This window comes from Ursus maritimus, unplaced genomic scaffold, assembly GCF_017311325.1.
Source record: "Ursus maritimus isolate PB19 unplaced genomic scaffold, ASM1731132v1 scaffold_27, whole genome shotgun sequence".
In the NCBI taxonomy this organism is placed as follows: domain Eukaryota; kingdom Metazoa; phylum Chordata; class Mammalia; order Carnivora; family Ursidae; genus Ursus; species Ursus maritimus.
This window is the reverse complement of record NW_024425230.1, coordinates 37317028-37339570: the sequence shown is the minus strand read 5'-3', so window position 1 is coordinate 37339570 and position 22543 is coordinate 37317028. Positions and strand designations below refer to the sequence as shown.

The 22543-nt window shown below is 33.8% G+C and overlaps 1 protein-coding gene across 8 annotated transcripts in view; it reads right to left on the bottom strand.

Annotated features, from left to right (window-relative positions):
* The window catches only part of DENND4A (DENN domain containing 4A), a 146534-nt gene that overhangs the window by 40201 nt on the left and 83790 nt on the right, over nt 1-22543 (bottom strand). For all 8 annotated transcript variants that reach the window (XM_040643083.1, XM_008708568.2, XM_040643085.1 and 5 more), the window contains 7 exons: nt 22453-22511; nt 20330-20474; nt 19871-20046; nt 16140-16240; nt 13326-13544; nt 11894-12039; nt 1456-1589 (listed from right to left, as the gene is read on the bottom strand). In XM_040643083.1, the coding sequence (XP_040499017.1) occupies nt 1456-1589; nt 11894-12039; nt 13326-13544; nt 16140-16240; nt 19871-20046; nt 20330-20474; nt 22453-22511 (980 nt within the window). The remainder of the gene's footprint in view (nt 1-1455; nt 1590-11893; nt 12040-13325; nt 13545-16139; nt 16241-19870; nt 20047-20329; nt 20475-22452; nt 22512-22543) is intronic.

The following is a 22543-nucleotide window of genomic DNA, read 5'->3' as shown; positions in this document are numbered from 1 at the left end:
GTGTCTTATGGAAACTTACTACCCTATCATTTCACACAGACAATGTAAGAATATGAGTCATCTCTCACTAAAAGGGCCCACTGTGCTCACTGAAGACATTTAAGTTGTGTTTCCAATGACGGGTGTGATTACACCAAAATTATATTGTTAGTCTCAACTTAAAAAGGAACTTAGATCCTTTAAAAAATGGGAATTTTCTAAGTTAAGTAATTTTTTAAATTAGAGGACTAAATCTAAAAGTAAAATTTAAATTTTAAAAAAGTTAAAACCAAAGCATAAAAAGAAAAACAAAACTATATTAGTGAAATAGGCCCTTAAAAAAGTCTTAGAAGTATAATGTACGAAAGACATCAAAGAAATGAGATCTTGTTTAGAAAGAAAAAGAAGCGAGAAAGAGAGAAATTAGGAGATTTTAAACATCTTTGACAAAAGCCAGAATTTTAAAAAGTGATCTGAGCAACATCATCAATATATGAAAAATAAGGGCAGGAACCAAGTGGCCTATGAATTAACCAACAACATTCACAAACACCTGTTGCACCACTTTTTCATCTGTAAAAGGAAGAATTTAATCCGAGTTGTAAATGAGGGTGTCCTGAAAAATCCTCTTTCAATGAAAATAAACTGTGATCTGATGAATGATACATGTGAAATGGTTTTAAAATCTTTAAACTAAGAAGCATTACTGGAGAAAGAAATAATTTAAAATCTAAAAGGAAGTGCCATTTTAAGTAAAAATAAATGCATACTGGAAATTACCTCTAGTAGATAACAAATGTATGTGTACAATATACATCTAGATAGATACACAGATGTATAATAAATCTACTTCTATATACCCTTATTTTACCAAGCTCAGAACTTTTCTCTCTTTCCCACTAGACTTGAAAGCAGGAACAACGTAGCATTCAAGTCTATATACCAAACAGCGCAGCATCTGACCAAATTTCCCAAATTAACTGATCAATTGCCAATAGTTCTGAATTTCCATGACTTAAATAAAAACTCACAGAAAAATTAATAGCCTAATAAATTATATCATCAAAATTAAGGCCACAAATATTGACTCTAAATTAGATTTAATCCTGTTGTGAACCAAGGTTACATTAATCAATATGTGTACGGAAAAGGGTATGAAACTGAGGGATTCAGCTTTAGTGAGAAACAAAAATCAAAATCTATAATAAAAGTGCTGCATTTTTGTGGGGGGGGGGAGTCCTGAGTTTAACCAACACTTATGAGAACAGATACTTATGTAGATATAGAAAGCCTCCCAAGTCTATATTATGCAAAATTCTAATTCTTTAATGGATGTGGGATAAGCTTGCTTACCACCTAAAAATTAGGAATCTGTAAAGTTTGGATTTTTGAAAATACCACAGTCCTTAGAAAGCTACGTCACAGATGATGGATTGCTTCTCTCTTTCAATCTCAAACATTCTGCCTCTTGAATACCTGTACTGTAAAGGGGGTTCTTCACCATTGGGTAGATGGGGGATCTCAGGTGGTGTTACAAAAACAGTATGTTCACTTTTGAAAGATTCATCCAGTTCTATAAGTCGCATTTCACCACTCTTGTCCATATCCACCTGAAAAAGTTTAAAAAACATACATTAAAAAAATACACTGGTTAGCCAAGAGCTTGTCTACGGAGAATGGTTAAATAAACCATTTACATAACTGGATATTAAAGAACTACGAAGACAAAAAAAAAAAGAACGAGCAAGTTCTCTATGCACCACTAAAAAAGATTTCCAAGATAATTAAGTAAACATAAGGTGTAGAACACTGTATATAGTATATTATCTTTTGAGTAAGAAAGATAAATAAAAACACACATTCATTTTTTGCTTGTATTCACATAAGGAAATTGGAAAGAATACTATGAAAAGTAATTTCCCATGTGGGGAAGGGGTGATGAATGGAATGGACAAGGATGGGATAGGACCCAGATTTCCCAATGTATAACTTTTTATATTGTTTTGCATTTTGAATCATGAAAATGTACTCAAGAAATAATATTTTTTAAAAAAATGCACAAATACATGTGTGTGTATGTGTTGAGAATATTCTAGGTCTCATTTATACTAAATATATTTCTCTAAGTTCTTCCAGTTTACGTAGAAGCAGACTTGAGTTAACATTCCAGTCACATCAGTATTGAAAGCACTTTAATAGTACAGTCTTCCCTAGATGCTCTATGGCAAGGTAATATGCACAAAAGTGAAAACTTAACAGACTCTAAACTGCCTAAAAGTAGCTCATAAACTAAAAAGCACAACGCTGACATTAATTAAAAAGAAACAAAAAACCCCACCAAGATGCCATACACATGACAACATATAACCCACAGCACTTTATTAGGTTAGAGAGAATATCATATTATCCTTCAGAAATAAATGGGAGAACAAGAATTATTAACAAGTTAACTCTTTAAGATAAGGATTTAAGGCACAATATACCAAAAAAGGATAGAGATAGCTTTAAAAATTTTGTAATTCTTATTTAAAAAAAAAAAGCTGGACATTCAGTGTTCTAACATAAATTGTCGGTTATAATTTCACAGTATTACATGCTATAATCTCCAAGATTAGAGAATGTTTTTAATGATATATCCATATAGTAAACTAAAAAACAATAAAGATGTTTCAGAATAATTAATGACATGAAAAAATGTTCACAAAGTAATGATAAATAAAGAAAACCCATAATATATATATTTTTGATACTAATTTTTTAAAAGGGAGTGAATATGGATGCCATAAATACATACGTATATACATACATATAGTCATGTTTTTCTCTCTCACACATGTATACTCTTATCAAAATGTTACCTCTGGGTAATGGTATTACTGCAATTAATTGTCTTCTTCCTTATGTTGTTATTTTCCATTCAAAAAATAATATGTATTAGTTTTATTGGTTTTTTCAAAAATTACAAAAGTAATAAATGCTCAGAGTAAAAATTCAAGCAAAGTAGAATATATTACTTTTAGAATAAGCACTTATTTCAATTCTGTGGCAGGATAGTTAAAAATCAGTATAAAAAAAGGTACCTTTCTTTCTAGCCCGTCAAAAAAGAACTTTTATATGGTGAAATTAGCAAGGATACTGTAAACTGGATAATCACATATCGTACTGGTACTCAAAATTGGTAAAGTCTTCTTTAGAAAGCAAGATATGTTTAAATACATCCGCCTTATTCTTATTCTAAGAAAGTAACCTAACATGAAAAAATCCTATCCGCATGAAAGATTTTTTTTTAAATTTTTTATTATGTTAATCACCAGAAAGATAGTTTTTTTGGCAGGATTGCAATAGCAATACACTGGAAGTCACCTATATTTCAAAAAACAGGTAAATGAATAAAGTATGATAAACGGATAAAATATACAATCATTAAAAATTAAAACAGTAAAGATCACACAGACTTCTGGGTGAACAAGACCAATTAAACACAACAATTTACCTTCAATCCCTCTTGAAATCTCACCAAACTGAGAAGTAAGGGGAGTGAAAAAAAACCCCAGCAAAGACAAAATGAGCTGGAGAGAGGACAAAAGCACAGCTGGAGTTCAAAACATTTTAGAAACTGCAAAATACACTGATGAGACCTGTGAAAGCTGAAAGCCACAGATCTGGCACTGGGGAGGGCATAAAGGAGAAAAAGCCAAAAGCCATTTTGCTCTGTGGAGTCCCAGAAAAGTCAGGAATGAAAAATGCTCGATGACCTCGAAGATGGGAGTGCACATGGAGCTGAAGCAGGAGAATTAGTTAAAAGCCTACATTAAAGGACTCCCAGATCCCTGACCCAACCCAGTAAGTTAGGCCACTACCTCTCCCCACCATGGCCATAGACTAGGGTGGGTCTTTCTGCGTGAACCAGAGGGACTCTAGACTTGAGGACACCAGGCAGAGCTGTGGGAGATGACGGAGGTTAATAAAAACAGGTGAAGTGAGTAAAAGCCTACATGTTACTACAAGGGAAAACCTCAGTTACCTTCCCCACTCTGTGAGAACACTGGCAATGAGGCTACACTCCTCAGTTTGCTAAACACTAGAGATAACCTCTTGGGGAAACTAAGCAGCTTAAAGAATACAGACACTGATTGAACAGGGACTCTAATGAAATAGCTGAGTTCCTTTATGATCATCAGTCTCATACCTAAGGAAGCTCCAAGCCTCACCTTCCCATTAAAGCTCCAATGAGGTCTTCGTGCCTCATTCTTGAAATACCGACCAAAGATCACACAAGGAAAACTAACAACCTGAAGAAGAATGCTTTTAATAAAGCAACATTTGAGTAAGAAGAAGCAGAGCCAATGCAGGGGGAAAAAACTGCTCAAAATAACTAAAATGAATAAGCCTACATCCATGATAAGAAGATGCTATAAAAAAAGAGACTTAGAGAAATTATAAATGTGACAGAAGTAAAAATTACACCATAAAATTTGGAAAATAAACTTGAAGAAATCTCCCAGAAAGTGGAGATGAAAAACAGAGAGACAGAAAATGGAATGAAAAAAGTTAAGAGGATCAGGATTGGAAGGCCAATATCAAAATAATATATACTTCAGAAAAAGAGTAAAAAGAAATGGAGTAAAGAAAGAAATGGGATGCAGGAAAATTGCCCAGAATCTGAAGAAAATGAGTCCACAGAGTAAAAGGGCCTGCATGTACTCAACTCAATGAAGAAAATAAGGCCTCCACCGGCATATCCTTATGAAGCCCCAGAGCATCAAGCATCTTAAATGCTTTCAGAGAGAAAAAGAGATCAGGCACAAAAGGTCAGAAATCAACTTAGCATTAGACCAGATGTTATTCTCAACAATAACATTCGAAGCTAGAAGATTTTAAAATTTTACATCCAACCAAATTAGCAATCAAGTATTAGGAGAGAATAAAAGACATTTATAGACAGGTAGGGCATCAAAAAATGTTTATCTCCCACATACTCTCTCTCACGAAGCTACCAGAAGATGTGCTCCATCATAAAAAGGAAAAACACTAAGAAAAAAGTTACTGAAGCCAGAAAGCAGGGGGTCCAACTCTGGAGAGAAGTCAATGTAAGACCTAGGATGATGGTGAAAGAAAAAACCAGAATGACAGACTAGAAAGCAATCACTTCAAATTGGCACACATGGAAATTTCCAGCAACAATTTAAAAAAAAAAATCAAATGGATAGATTACCTGATAAGTTGGAAAAATTGAGATTTCAGATTTTTCACTTTTGTAGAAGAGTTTGGAGATGAATTAATAGTAGGCACAAAAACAAGAAATACAGTAATTATTAAATCGGAGAAAACAAATCCATGCATGAAAGGAAATCTAATTACAATATATATGTGGCCTAGCTGGGATTATATGCAAAGCGAAAATAATATTAACACTGAACAACCACTTGAGCAAAATTCATTATAATGACGTTGGGAGAATTCAGGTGGTGTGGTGGGTATGACATTAATGGACATAAAACAATCAGCAGCACTAAAAACATGTTATTTGGAAGTCTTAAGGTAAATAGCTGAAGAAATGGATGAAAGAGAAAAGTGGCTGCCTTTGGGGAGTAGAAACTAGGGGCAGGAAGGAATGGGACCGAAGTCTTGGAAAATTATTTGACTTTTTAAATTGTTATGTTTTACTGTGGTAAAAATGAAAATTTCGTTTTATGAGATTTGGCAGTGATATTAAAAATGCCTATAAGATCTGGTTGTATAAAAAATTGGGAAACTGTATTACAATTATGTAAAAAACACTGAAAGTAAATGTCAAATGGAAATTAGGGCACTGGGCTTTACAGAGTTTTTTCTCTTTCTTTTCCCCACACTTCCTGTTTCTTTAGTCATTTAATAATATTGTTAAAAACCAAACTTTCGATAAAAACAGAGAACACCTGAGCCATTATTAGCAAACCAAGCAACATTTTAAAAACAACAGCATCAGGAATATGTCAATGATAACTCAAAATCATAGGTATCCCAATAGGATACAGTGTCCATGGGCAACCCAAGAACAATGAGAAGCTCTACACACTTTTTATGCAGATGAAATGTGGTTAATCTAATTATAAGGGCAGCAATGGTAATGAAAAAGAAGAGATAGTTAAAACAAATACCCAAGGTCATTGGAAAGAAAGTTGGAAGCTACTCCTGTCTCCATGATGAAACATTACAAGAGTGAACTGCTTGTCTGTGAACAACAGATGAGCCGAAGGCAGACCCTTAACCAACTAAGCCACCCTAGCGCCCCTAAATTTCCAGCCATTTTGCTCATATAGAAAAAGCCTGTGTCTGAGGACAACTGCTCTAATTCTCAGTACTGTAAAGTCTATTAAAATATTAAAATTTTGCACTGCAGATTCAGTACCCTGGGAAAAGATATTTTCCCTTAACTTCTATACCAATAAAATTGCATTTTAACATTATAAAAACAGCCATGCTATATACATCCTACATGTATCAGTTGGCCATTTCTGTCTTTTGGAAAGCACAGTGACATCTGCCCATTGGGAGAAAAAGAAATCCAACACCCACGACAGGATAAAATTAAAATAATTTTCATATTCTCTTCATATTTTTTCCACAAGACACTAATATACTTAGAAAACACTGAGGAGGGATGCTTGGAAGACTAAGATAAATCTTACCAGATTATTTGTTACACAAAACTGCCCTTAGTTAAGCATCATCCTATAGGAACAGATTGTAAGGATTTAAAACATAATCATAGGAAGAACAAGAACACATGGTCCTTAAATTAGTCATAAATGAAACTCAAATAATTCTCATACATGTTTTTCTTATTCCTATTCAGCATTACCCACTCTAGCTTTTTTAAAGTTGGGCAAATGTTTTCTGTTTGAATATGCTAAGATCAAAAGAGGAGGGGCGCCTGGGTGGCACAGCGGTTAAGCGTCTGCCTTCGGCTCAGGGCATGATCCCAGCGATCTGGGATCGAGCCCCACATCAGGCTCTTCTGCTGTGAGCCTGCTTCTTCCTCTCCCACTCCTCCTGCTTGTGTTCCCTCTCTCGCTGGCTGTCTTTATCTCTGTCGAATAAATAAATAAAATCTTTAAAAAAAAAAAAGATCAAAAGAGGAATATGTCTAATTCCTGTTCAATCTTAGTCATGGATTGACTTAGGCAATTAATGTATATATATTATTTATAAATAACTTACATAAAAACATATATAAATATATAATATGTAATTTATATATAAATATTAGTTATTTCCCATAGCTAAATTGCCAGAGGTAAGAGGATCTGTTCACTTAAAAAATTAAGTTAAAAGTCACTCAACTAAGAAATAACCCCACATAAATGATTATTTAAAAAGTATTATTGGTATTCATAAAACATTTGCAGATTAAAAGCAAGTACTCGCTAAACTAAGTGTACTTAAATTGTGGTACTAAAATATGAAAGGTACTAACAGTGCTGTATAATTATTTATTATTTCAGAGAGTTCTGCTTAGTAATACTGGGAATGCAATTAACCTCTAACTGCATATGAAGGTTATTAAGATGTATTTTGGATCTTGTGACATTTTGTTATTTTCTCTAATAAAAAACTTCCTTGAATTATAATAAAGCAAATACAAGTAACTATGTTTTAGCGAGTTAATTTTCAGTTTTAAATTTTCTTAGTCATTAAAATCTTAAAGTGCAACATGATTCCATTATATATAAGTGATCTTTTGTTGGATCTGGATTTTGAGTAGGTGAATAGCATTTCAGGAAAATAATCTGTCTAGAAACAATGGTTACACTATTTAATGGGATTGGCTTTTTTTTTGACAGAATGTATATTCATTAAGCAATTATTCTCATCATGTCCTGCACTGACTCCTATCAGGTAAATAGCAAGTGACCTACTTTCAGAAATTCCTAGACAATATAATGTAGTAATTATTAGTGATAAAATATCCTTCTTAGAACATGATACCCTAGGTACCTAGCAAAAGTGTTATATGTCTTACAGTATTAATATTTTAAAAATCATGTGATACTGACACTATGAATTCTTAGTTGAAACACAAACTTGTGAACAGGATACATACAATGAGTAAAAAAAGGGAATGATACAAGGTTTCTGTCTTCTGCAGGGTTAAATGGATTCCTACAACAAATTCAGTGTTCCCATGTGGATCAATCAACGTATTGGCTAAAGTACGCTATTAGCAAAACTGTGGTCATTAGTTTAGTCCCTTATGATCCCAAGTTAGCTTGGCACAGGAACAACTGTTACACAAACGTATGCCACTGTTCACAAGGCAAGCTCAATGGGCATGTATGGATGACCAGTGCAAGTCCAGCACCACAGGGGAGAAACATTCAAAGCACATAACGCTGTAAGAAACATCATTTTTTTTCTTTTTAAAGTAGGCTCCATGCCCAACGTGGGGCTTGAACTCATGACCCTCAGATCAAGAGTCACATGCTCTTCCCCCTGCCATCCAGGCACCCCCAGAAACATCATTTTTATATAAAACAAAATGATAATTCCTACAAAAAACGATTGAAAGAAATTATGTTTTAAAGCACACTCTTCTATTTACCCCACACCTTCCTATTTATTCTATTAAGCACCAATTAAGGCAAACCTACAGATTTGATTAAGATAGTGAAAACCAAGTTCTTGGCACAATGCTGCAATAAAAACAAAACTGTCAAGGAGCTACGACATTATTTCTCAAAACAAACAGATTTTGGAGCTCTATATAGGCAGAGTTCAACTTACAAAAAGGGCAGGGTTCTAAAAGTCCACTTCTAAATAGAGTATGCAAAATTGGGTTGATAGAAATATTCTATGTTTTGGAGTCACGGTCACATGGAAATCTGTATTTGCCAAAACTCATCAAACTGTACGTTTCAGAGGTACATTTACTATTTGTATATCTCAATAAACTTTGTTTTTTAAAAAAACGTCCTAAAAGGTGGTTACAGTACCATTCCACCAAAAAGAAATTTAATAAAATATTTCTAGCAGAACACTGAAGCCCTGTTCCATTTGAACTATAGCTAATCAGCATTTATATGTGTGTTTCTATGGAAAAATGAATGATGAGTTCTAAGTAGATAATGGCATATATCCATTTTTTCCCTACTGCAAAGCATTTCAAGGACGAGGGTGATTTTTTCATTGGGAGATGTGCATAATGGTTTCTCCTCACAATATCTTTTAAACGTAGGTAGGAAAGGAAACACAGAAAGACTAGATAACTTGACTCAAATCACAAGTATAAGAGCTGGGACTCAAGTTGTCCTGATTCCCAGTGCAGTGTTTTTCCTATTATATCTGGCATAGTTAGAATCATTTCTCATTTTTATAAGACATATTTGGTACTTATTTAATAGTTAATAAAGGACACTTTCATGTCCAACTCAGAACTAAGCCAATTTCTGACTACTGAGGGATGAGCTGTACTTTGGCTGTTGTGCCCCCTGCCCTCAAAAATCACTGATTTTTTTCAGTCACATAAGTTTGATCATGATGGACTTCTTTAAATAACCTTGTAAGTATAACCTGTTGAGTAAATACATGACAAAGCTTTGCTTTCTTCCTTTCTTCTATTGTCACGGGCATAAAATCATGAACATTATGTATATATAGTCACAAATTTATAGGAGAGTTTCAGATATAGTAACTTTCCAAGTACAAACAACTTTTCCCCCTTAATCTTTTCAGAGTAAACTGCTGGCCTGATGACCCACCACCCAGAATACTTTAGTGTACTTCGTACAAGCAATGACGTTCTCTTATCTAAGCATAACACAACACGAAAATGTGGACATTAACATGTTACATTACTACTGTCTAATCTTCAAACTACATACGAGTTTTAATGATATTAATAATGTTATGCCCAAAGCATCCAGTTCTGAACTATACATTGCATTTGCTTGTCAAGTCTCCTCAGTTTCCTTCACTTTAACAGTCTCTCAATTTTTCCTTTATTTTCTTAACCCTGACAATTTATAGATTACAGAACAGGTATTTTGTACAATGTCACTTAATTTGAATTTGTATGATAGTTCCTTGAGATTATGCAGGTTATATGCATCTTTGGCAGAAATATCATAGAGCTGATGTTGTATTTTCACTGTGGCCTATTATAGGCATATGATATTGATTTGTTCCACTATTGATGATGTTTACTTCGATGAGTAGATAAAAGTGGGGTCTGCCAGGCATTCTGTTCCACCATAAAGTTACTCTTTCCCATTTTGTAATTAATATGTATTTTGTGCAGAGGTACGCAAACTAAAATCCTGTTTCTCATCAGACTCTTGATTGATATCTGTGTAGACTCATAGTTTCCTATTTTTTTCTAATGGGTTATAGTCTGTTACTAACATTTGATGTTCAAGTTGTCCCAGATGTAGCCAGTGGGAGTCCCTTCAAGCTGGCTTGTCTTTGTGTGTGTGTGTCCATGTACACACACGTGCACATGCGTCTGCCTGTGTATGTGTGATGTTGTTTTAAAAAACACATCTCCATTATTCTTGGAGCAATTCCTTGTTTTCTAGCAGAGGCTACTTCAGGGCTCATTTTGTACTTTCTTTGCCCTAGACCCAATAATTTCTCCAAAGAGTCCTAATTCCTTTCAGTGGAGAACGGTATTTAGAAGCCAAAATCTGCACAAAATCTGCTGCTCCCAGGTACTCTCCATGTACAGAGCTTGGGAATATATGTTTGTACACACAAAGACACACATACTTACACATACTTATATCTATACTTATATTTCTATATTTGTCTATACATATTGAATACCAATGATATATCCAACTTCCAATTCCATTCTAATACCACAGGGTTCATTCAGGTTTTCTACCTTTCTGTAAGTCCCTTCTCTGACAGTGAGCGACTTCATCGTCCTTAATATATTTATTTATGTGATCCATTCCCCCATATGCTATATTTTCCCGTCTCTATCACCACCCTACCCCACACATGACTTCTTCACCCTAATTTGGCTTCAACAACTACTTCCAGACCAACCCCCTAACCCCACCACGCTGGCATCTTCCTCATCCAGATTAATTTCTGATACCCCATTTGCTGCCCCTACCCAGTCGGGACACTCTCCTTACCTTGCTCAGACTCTGATATTCCATGCTCTTTCTGCATGGATACTCTTCTCATCCTGTTTATTCTGATCCCCTGCAGCTGTCTACCCCCTAGCATAGACACTCTTTTTATCCTCTCGTCCTCTGATCCTCCATGCTAAGTCACCCCTTGCATGGATGCTATCTTCACCTGGCTTGAGCCTGAACACCCAATGCTAGGCTGCTCCTCCTTCTTCACCCCATTCAGGTTTTGACATCCCACTCTAGGCCACCGTTCCCCAAACTCCTCTCTATTCAGTAGGGATACCGACCTTGCTCCATCCCACCTAAAGATATTAGGACTGAAAGGGAAGGGAAAGTTTCACACATGAATTTAAAATAGCAGAATTAATTCACTTAATTTAAGCTATAAACTCACTTCCAAATTATAAAAATACTCAAGTGAAATATTCATTATGCTCTACACCTACTCTCAGCATGTGGCAATCCTCAAAAAGGAGAGGTGAAAATTAAGGATGTTCAAGTTAGAGGTCCACACACCTGGAAAGAACTCCCATAGTCTGTAAGTGGGCAGGCAAGGTTATGAACCTGAGGGCGAAAATAAAACTGATGATTCAGTAAAATCCTGCAAGGTACTCCTAAGAGGTGCTCTATAATATCTAGGAGGCCAAACAGAACTTCATAATAAAGAGTCAATGATGAAATGAAGTCAGATTTTGTTAAAAGCTGATAAAAGTTAAATAGAAACTCTAACTCATAACATTTAAAACAATCCCACAAAGTAAGTTGGGTACCATAGACATACTACTACTTACTTTATCTACACAATCATCAAAAAATGCCAGGCTTGCATCTTTATCACTGACAAAAGAACATTCCTCAATGAAGCGAATGAACATTTGTGTTTTGGTCATCATGTTATAGAATTTTTGATGTGACCGGTCTCGGCTTCTTAAGAAAGCTGTTCAACATAAATTAATAATGTCACAAAACATAGCATCATTCAAAGAGTCATTAAACTTTAAGTCAGAAGAAACTTGATTAACCACATCACCTATACCCCCTCAGCTTACCAGTTTGAAGAAAAAGAAACTAAGACCCCTGAAAGGGGACATGATCTGACAAAGATAGCAACAGGAAAGGAACTTGACCCCAGATTTTTCAAATCCTCACCCAGAAATGTCTCTGTGGTCCCCTCACTACCTTGAAGATTACAAATAAAGTAGTAAATTTGAAAACATTTTAAAAATTGCTTTCTCCTCCCACCGTGTTGCATGCTCTACGTGTCTGGCATACTTCTGTCCATGTATTTGGCTTTCTCAAAGCAGCAGTTATATCTCGTCTAGTATTTATTAATGTCTGTGTCTTACTGAAACAGAGTAAAAGTTTATTTCCTGATTTCATGCTCCACGTTGCTCACTATGGTCAGTTACACTATATTTGGGCCTTCTTTTGGGCCCATAAACTCAAATCATTTCCAACTGTTCTCTCTACTTAAATCCCTCTTCCAATTTTCTTTTGCTGGCTAATTTCTACTCATCTCTGAGATCATGGCTCAGACATAAATTCCTCAGAAGGCTTTTCTGTGATCTGTGTTCATTCATATTATTTTCAAATTGCTTATCTTCTTGACTATAAGTTCAGTGGGAGAAGTAGCCATGTCTCTCTCTCTTTTTTTTTGTGACCATGTATCTTTTGCTTACCACTGTATACCTAGCATTTAGAGGAACTCAATATATGCTTATTAAATGAATTTCTCTTGCAAATATTATATACCACAAAAGAAAAATAAGTATTATGAGACAAATTGCACTCCGGGGCTCTCCAACTTCTTTTGCTTGGGGGCACAAACAGAAAGTAATATTTATAAAGCAGACTGAAGTAAAATGAATGAGGCTGCTCATGCCTGGAGGTGACCATCCCAGGGGCTCCCCTGAGTGTCCAACACTGCCTAGCTGCTCTGAACGCTAAAAATATCAATAGCTCAACACATCTGTGACACAACATTCCTACATGGTTAGGAAGCTCTGTGCTTTTCAAATATTTAGCTAATGGGATTATAACTAATGTGCTCGAGAAATAACTACTTCTGTGGAGACGGATTACCAACAAAGTTGATCTTCACGTACTTCCAAAACAGGTATGTATTTTGATAAACATGAGCTATTAATTAACACAGAAAACAACGGAATCATCATAAGGTTAAACTCAATAATATGAAAACTATAAAACTATACAATCGCTCACCTTGTAGGGCAAAAAGAGAGGATGCATCTGTGGCTGTCTCAGATGGGGCTTGCGTTATTGGTCTTAAGTACGATCTATAACCTTTTAAAATAGAGGCCATGAAACACAGAAACGCCTCTTGGATTTCCAAATCTATCATGTGCAACCTCTTTCCAGAATTAAAATCATAGTCGTTCATTGCTAAGTCCATTAGCCCATCATCTCTTGGTCTCTGCTGCACTGTGAAGAAAATCAGTGTTAGCGTTTTCTCCAAAGTGTTGAAACCAAGGTTCATAATGATATCAATATAAATTAGCTATATATGTAAGTCAAGTCCTTATGTTGTATACTTTAAACTTATACAGTCCTGTATGTCAATTATATCTCAATAAAATTGAAAGAAATAAATGTGTTGTTTTCAAAAGGGCTCAAGCTACCTCAACTCTGTGTTCATACAACTTCATAATACATAAACCCTAGCAAAGCTTACTACATCATTTTTTAGGCTCTGCTGCATATAGTTCAACCAAAGTAAATATAAAATTATTCCTGTTTATCTGACTACTATAAAAAATTCATGTTCTGAAGTAACTATATCAAAATTAAGAAATGAAAATCATAGCAACCGTATCAGCAGGACACAGGGTTAAATGCATTAGTACTATCTCTGCCCACCCCCTCCCCCGTTAAAAAATGTAAGTGCCTACAGGAAAAACACACGAGAATTAAAATGTGAAAAACAGGTCTTCCTCTTCCTGAACAATTCCATGCTAAAGCCATTAGGTAGTAAAATAATAAATTCACAATAGAGAGGCCTGGTAGACGCCACCTTAATCAAGTGCACAAAGTGAACATCTTCAATTACGGGACAAACTGAAATAGAGCCTGGTCTGGTAAGGATGTTAGAAAAGGAACAGAGTGTCACTTCTGCAATATTCTCGCCAAAGATGTATGACGTGTATTTACCATGAGGACTCAGCAAACATGGACCACATCACGGACCATTCTATGATAGTGAGTATCATCTTCAAAAGTATCAAGAAAAAGAAGGAAAAATCAAGGAACTGTTTAGAGAAAAGGAGACTAAAGAGACTTGAAACGAAATTATAACACCTGATTTGGAAATGGATTATTTTGCTATAAAGAATATTATTATGATAACTGACAAAACTAGAATCTGGTCTGTGGATAAAGGTGGCAGTAACACTGAAGGTTAATTTCCTGATTTTCATGGTTATACTGTAGTAATGCAGGAGAATATATTTTTTGGTAGGAAATATATTCCATTTGGAGGTGATGGGGCATCTATTCTCAAAGGTCAGGGAAAACGTTTGTGACTGTTTCAAAATTTAACAACTTTTAAAAATATGAGGAACAATAAATCACCTTAGAGAGTTTTTTTCCTAGAGTTCTTATTGTCTAAAAAAATGTTGTTAACGGTAATCTGCATTGATACAGAAGGCCTAGATTTTAATCTCAACTTCATCCTTGTTAACTGTATGATCTCTGACAGGCTATTCTACCTCCCTCAACTTATGTATGTGGAAGTGTTCTGAAGCTGTAAAGTATTACACAATCCTTAACCATCAGTACTGTTTAAAAGTTTATAGTTTTAAGATTCTACCCTTCAGTTGACTTGGATGGGCTATTTTATTGATTTTAATAATATTTAAAATATTGCTACAAAAGCTGCTGGACTTCTCAGCCATTTAAAAGAAGTACGTGCCTTGTTAGACAGCAAGGCATTAACGTAGCTAGCTTAAATAAGATTCTACACATAATTTATTTGTTCCATAAGATAAAATGCTGTTCTATTTGATGTCACTCTTTTCATATCCCAGTCCTTACGAGCTGCTTCTAAATTATCTGCTTCTTGTAAGGTTTACTTTGGAAACACTGCCTTCTTCCATGCCTACTTCCAACTATCCAGGCACTTTGAACTCTCAAGGATATAGGCCCCTTCCTATGTTTACATTTCACCTAATAAATAAATGAGAACCTCAAATATTGCTGTACCATTACTGACCATTTTTTCACACAATAATTTAATGAGTATTAAATTATGGACCCTGAATGGGCTGTTGTTACAAAATACCAAGAGAATTAGATAAACGATAAATATATAAATGAGAACCTCAAATATTGCTACACCATCACTGACCATTTTTCATACAGTAAGTATTAATTTATGGGCCCTGAATGAGCCATTGTTATAAAATACCAAGAGGATTAAATAAACGAAGGCTCAATTCTTATCAGTATCTCTGGATCACTGACAAGGTATTCTGATGTAAGCTTTTTACTGAAATATTCCATATCCTAATCAATTTTCATTTTGATTAATTTCCTAATGCATTTGGCAAGCTTCTATTTTCAAATTCTTTGAGGTAAGCATAGCATTAAGATCCATGGAAGGTGAAAAGCATATGACCCAGCTCTCACCCCACTAAAATCATCAGCATTTTCTAATTTAAACCATCTGTCTTAAATTTTCAAAACTAAACTTTTATGTATGAAGAAAATATACAAGAGGAAACCCTTATTTTTTCCCTGATATTTCAATAATGGTAAAATTAAAGAAAACAATCACCTTAACCTCTTTTTGAATTTTATTATTCTAAAATGGTTCTATGAAAATACAGTAGATATAAAATGTAAATTTTATAAATTTCCTATTCGGCTTCTAACAAATTTTGCTTTAATGTTCATTTGCCCTTAAGATTATAAAAACATTTCCCTCAGATAAAATAAACAGTATCCTTTTACAAGTAAGGCAAAGTAATTGGAGTCCTTTTTCAGATTAAATTACTTCCTTTAATTAAGTTATATACTTACATTTTGCCAACTGCTGGTGCAAATTATTCAGTGTGTTCATCAGATTTTTACACGGTTTCTTTGGAAGTATCTTCCAGGCTACATTTTTCTTGTCACCAGTTCTGAGAGTAAATGACAACAATAATATATTTGTTAGACGGAATTTTTTTTGCTATATATAAAAAAGGGAAAAGAGAAAATACATTGAACAAAAAAGAAAACACGAAATATTCTAATTAGTAGGAGAAAAATACTATAGGGTAAGTTGGGATGCAGAATATTTAAAAATTAATTCACATGAGGGAAGAACCTTGTATTAAATATAGCTCAAAAATTTATAATTATGTTGGTACTGAGTAAATTCCACTTGCTTTGGAATCATGCTAATCACTACAAACTTAATATGGTGGTCATTACTCAAAACCCCATTTAAGAGACTTTTGATACCTAAATATTGGTGAAATCCTACCAACTGGAGGTTTCTTTCTTATAGACTCTAAGAAAGTTGAAAACTTGAACTCATATAGAAAAAATGAGCTGATGATCCAGAAAGCTTATCAAAATTCTTGGGTATATTTAAACATTGAGTTTCTTAGTTTCCTACAAGTAAAAGTAAAATTTGTTTTTCTTTCTTTCAGAAAAGAACTAATATATAGTATTAAATTATTTGGATAAAGGATAATATTCCAAAATACTTTTGTAACTATAAAAGAGGATATCTGCTTGAAAGTGGTGGCTTTGTTTCTAAGACAAACTCCTATACTCTCCTTTATTACAATTATTGTAACATGGCCGTTCTTCATACTATCCATGAGGTAAGAAAAGAGCACAGTGATAAGACATCATAAAGCTTTTGGACTTAACTATAGCTTTGTTGATTCCATTCTTTATTTATTAAATCTTTTTTTGCACCTTGTATTTTAAAAGCCATGAATACTTTTTTTTTTAAAGAAAACTTGAAAAATGGAGAGAAAAAGAAGAAAAGTAAATCACTCATGCTCTAAAGACAATAATAAAGTCCAGGTGTGTGGTGGAAGTTGGATTTTTTTTTTTTATGTTCCCTGTACTTCCCACAGAACAAAAAGGGCAAAATTATCACCTTGGAAACTAAACAAAGGAAAAAGAATGGATGGGAAAACTTATGCTGACAAAGAACCACTATCTTGGAATCTACCCTATCTTTCCACAAATGAGGATTAAAAATACAGAGAGGACAGGGTCAACTGCAGACGTCCAACTGCGAAGGTTGTATTTCATTTATAATATGACCAGGGGTATGGAATCCTGCATTATAGTGAGAAGACAATGCAGAACACTTTTTAAATTATTTTTTCTCGGTAAAACTTTGCAACACAGCACTCCCACTGTACCTTATCATTCACTGTGTGCATGCCTGCTCGTAAAACTGGATTATGAGCAACAGGAGAAAGGAGGGTACTTGGTTTGCCTTTTTATTCCCAGTACCTAGCAAAAAAGGGAGTTCAAGATATGTCTGCAGCATAAACGAACAGAATCTTGGTATCCGTGCATTACAGCTAATTTCTGTAATTTATTCACATAACTTCCTCCTCTTGTCCTTGATGTCTTCACTCTAAAACTTGGCTGGGTAGAAGAGTCTCATTTAGTACCTGAGTTTGAATCTACGATAGCCTTCTGCATTTTTATTCATGGTGTTTTCCATTTACAAGATTACTATTACATAAATAGCCAGTAATTAGTGGCAGAGGTATTGGTTTTGGAGTCGGACAGTGATGGTTTCAAAATCCAGCTGGCAGGAGATGCTATCTATGTGCCTTCTGCTAAATTACTTATAAATCTAAGCTTTGGTTTCCTTACCTGTCAGGGGGGGTTAATAAAAACTCACAAAATACAAAGAATAAGATGAGATAACATAGGCTATGCATACAGCTTTATGCCTAGTACATACCAGATATTAATTTCCCTTTCTTCAAAAATTTATTGACATGCATAACATATTCTGTATTCTATGTATCTAAGAGAGGGAAAAAGAAACCAAAATTGCATATTCAGGACTTGTTTTTCTTTCAAATTTCAGATTGAGGTTCCAGAAATTCGGATGAAGGAAAGTAGAAAGCTGTTAATTCACTAGTTTAGTCCTTCTATAGGCAATAATAACAAGAAGGAAGGCTACTGATGAGCGCAAACGACTTTTCTTTGACTCTTTAACTCATTAGTGATCAAAACAAAAACATAAACTTTTAAAAATTCTTTTAACAAACTGGAAAGTATAAAAAGAGGGTAAACGTAATTTATTACCATAATAAACACAGTATATACTAATTCACCACCCTTAATTTCAATTTAAAAACATTGTGTCATATAACAACTGGCAAAGAAAAGAGCTATTACTTTAATTGTTAAAGAATGAAATATTCCTGGTAATGAATGACATGTTCCCGGTAAAGAATCTTTGATTCCGTAAACCCCATATATAAAATGGCTTTTATGCCCAAAGTATAGCTCATATTTTCTTGGTTAGGCGTTGTCTGAAAACAAGCTTTTTGACAGTGTAAATGCTTTATAATAGAAAAGTATACTTTTGCTATATTATTTATCATTTTATATTTTTTATATTATATATTAATTTTTCTATAATAGAAAATTTTTTCTAATGGTTTAGGCACTTGAGGTTTCTTTCAACATACAACAAGATTAGAATTAATGTAAGATTATAGAATTAAATCAAAAGGCTTTAATATGAAATACGCTTATTAAAAATGGAGAAAAACCTATTGCACATACACATATTTAAGTTGTAAAAGGTGTACCAGCTTTTGTGCTTTACTGATAGACTAACTCATAGTTATTTTAAGTATGTCTTGTGAATGCAATGTGGTCATTGCATCAATTTCCTCTTCCCTGAATAGCTTAAGTATGATTAAATTGAAAATAAAGGGTACAAGAGAACAACTGAATTATAAAAAAGCTATAAAAATATAGCTCCAATAGCTACAACTTAAATATTATTCTAATAAAAAGAGAGGGAAACTTAGAAAGTCCTAATATTCCTAAAGTATAAAGGTGATAAAATCATGTATAATTTATAAGTTATTTAAAAATTTTAAAGCATTATATAAATTTTTCTTGAAGTATTAGCATTCTAATAGTATTACACAAGACTAGAAATAGAATTGAAATACCAAGGTACAACATTCCAATTCAATTGTGATTTCACCCATACTCATCTGGAAAATGGAAAATAAATTTTTCTATTTCTAATCTCAATTTCCCTTCTGCTAAATTTCTAAGTATAAGATTATAATAATGTTTCTTAAATATTTAAAGATCTGAGGATTAAATGTGTATATAGTATATTATAGTATAACCTCTCTAATACCCTAAATCTATCCCATTGAGCAGTACAAGTTGGGGTGTCTGGGAGGCTCAGTTCGTTAAGCATCTGACTCTTGATTTCGGTTCAGGTCATGATCTCACGGTGGTGAAACTGAGCACCATGTTGGGCTCTGCGCTCAGCATGGAGTCTGCTTGAGATTCTCTCCCTCTCTTTCTGCCCCTCCCCCAGCTCTCACACTCTTGTTCTCTCTCTGTCTCTAATAAATAAAATCTTAAAAAAAAAAATAGTACAAGTTGATTCATAGATGGTAATAATCCCAAATACAAAAACAATACATCTCAAAAGAATTCTAATTAGCATTCATAAAATGTACAATTACATACATACACTATGAAGTTGTAAATTATTGGGTACAGAATCACTAAAATGTACTTACTGAGAAATAGTGTTGGTATCTAGGTCAACACAACTAACATCTGGTGGAGGGTCATAGAGATCAAAATATCTTGAATCAATTCCTACTATGAATGGACATGGTGCACTCAAGACATCTGCTAAAGCCAGTGGGCAGAGAGGAACATACGGGCATGGCCAGTGGAAAGGGAAAATCATCTTGGATAAATAAAAATAGGAAAATATTCAGCTGTTTGACACTGAAGCATAATTTATCAGCACACACAAAAAACTGTCTTTTAAATATTCATACCTAAAGTCTAACATTTGATAACAAACTAAATAATTACGACTAATATTAATGGTCAGAAAATTAACATTTTTTTCACAACATGAAAATTCATCACTCTGAATTTTAGCTAAGTCTTAAAGTAGCTTTAAATTAAATGAATAAATTACGTTTAAAATGAAATTGATTGACAATAAGAACTCTGATACTCACAGACACTAATGCTTCTGTCACACTAGTAAGCACGGAAGGCCGTAAGGAATGGATGAGAATCTTATGTTCTGTAACTGCAAACACCAGTAGTGTCACAGCGTTTTCAGGGCCTAAATTTTGAAGTAGTGTTGAAAACTTGCCACCACTGTCAACCCAAAGAAATATATACAATTAAAAAAAAAAAAATCCAAACACCTTATTATCCAAAATAATGAGAAAAGGTCATGACTGGGGTAGGATTATATTATTTATTCAACTTTAAATGTGATTGCTGCCCTTATGCATGGAAAACACCCATCGGAAACATATTATGAAAACAATGAAGTTTTCAAAGGTTTCAAAATTATTTGATTTTTCTGCATTGTATTCAATATGGAAAATGAAAAGTTGTTTTTCTTTTCAGAAAAAGATCTGCTAGGTAGATGTCTAAATAAAGAATTCAATCTATAAGATGGATGCTTTGGGTGAAAGCAAATTTGTTTAATGGAAGTTTTTTATTGGCTCATCTTTCATGGTAATTATCAGAAAAAATACATGACTTACAGGTCTACTTCCTTTAAGGTAAATATACATATTAAAATTTCGATTTACAGCTTGATTATCTTTAGTAATGTAATGATAATAGTAATATGAAATCGAGAGCTACCAAGTCAAGTGATAGTATGTACATACAAAGCAAATTAATAACCCAAGCTGAGACATTCTGTGTGGTAACAAAATGCTGAACTGACAAAATAAGTAATTCAGTAAGCCAATCAGTATGTTGTCTTTATAATGCTAAATAACTGGCTTCACTGAATTAACTTTTTTAAATAAAGTAAAACTAATAATAAGTCTCTTGGAGAAATGAAAACATGTCCACAAAAAACTTGTGCATGTTCATAGCAGCATTATTTATTGTAGCCAAAAAGCAGAAACAAGACAAATGTCCATCAACTGATAAATGAATAAATAAAATGTGGTCTATCCATATAATGGAATATTTGTTGTAAACAGAAAGGAATAAAGTAATGATGATACAACATGGATGAACTTTGGACACATTATTATAAGTAAAGAAGACAAACCCAAAAGGTCACATATTATATAATTCCATTTATATGAAATATCCAGAACAGGCAAACTGGGCAAATCTGTAGAGACAGAAAGTAGATTCTTGGTTGCCTTGGGCCGGGGAGGGGGCGGGGGAGAGAGAGAGAGAGAGAGAAAAAGGGAGAGAGAGAGTGTGTGTATTTGTGTGCGAAGAAATGGGAGACATGCGGGGGTAACTGCTAAAAGGCACATGGTTTCTCTTTTAGAGTGATGTAAATGGTCTAAAATTGATTATAATGATCTCTCTATATTTCTATATTCACAGAGTGAATATAACCACTGAATTGTACAATTTAACTGGGTGAATTGTATGATATGTGAATTATATCAATAAAGCTGTTACCCAAAAAAAAGCCTCTTGGGTAATTTAGGATCATTTCATACATAGTCTCAGTCAGTATTTCTAGTTTATTTTCAGCTCAAACAAAGGTTAAGAAAACACTGGTCACTCTGGACCAAGACCTAGTGATGAAATAATCTGCAATTCTTACAAAATTAATGTCAAAGATGGCAGCTGGTCTCCCTTAGGTATGTGCTACAAAATAATTATATTGTAACTATTTCTCTGCTAGAAAATTACATAGCTAATTACATTTCAAGAAGTGATACTTTAGAAAAAACATATTTCATAATTTCTCTTAACTTCTAAGTGATGAAATACCTTGTTTTATTCTGTGGTTAGTATTTAGGAGTATCTTTATTTGTGGGTTAAATTTAAAATTAATTGCATTTCAATGCTCTTCAGAGGGTATTTAAAGCTAAAAATAATTGTTTCCATACTCAAACTCTACATACATATATACCTATTTATGTTATAGTAAGTACTTGATGATAATAAATGGATACACAAAATACCGAACTATTGTAAAGGTTTTTCTTTTTTCCTTTAAGTAAAAGGAATTTAGATAAGAAACAGTTAAATGAGAAGTATTTCCATCAATATTTGAAATTTTACCAAAAGAGAAAATATTTGAATGTCGTTTTATCTCACACTAGATTTGGAAAACAGGTAAAAGTGAAGTTTTACTTGCCTCAGTGGAAGAGGTGAAGAAACAGGTTGACTGAGAATCAGATTATCATGCGGTGATAACTGGAAGAAAATTTATAATAAAGTGCTTGAAA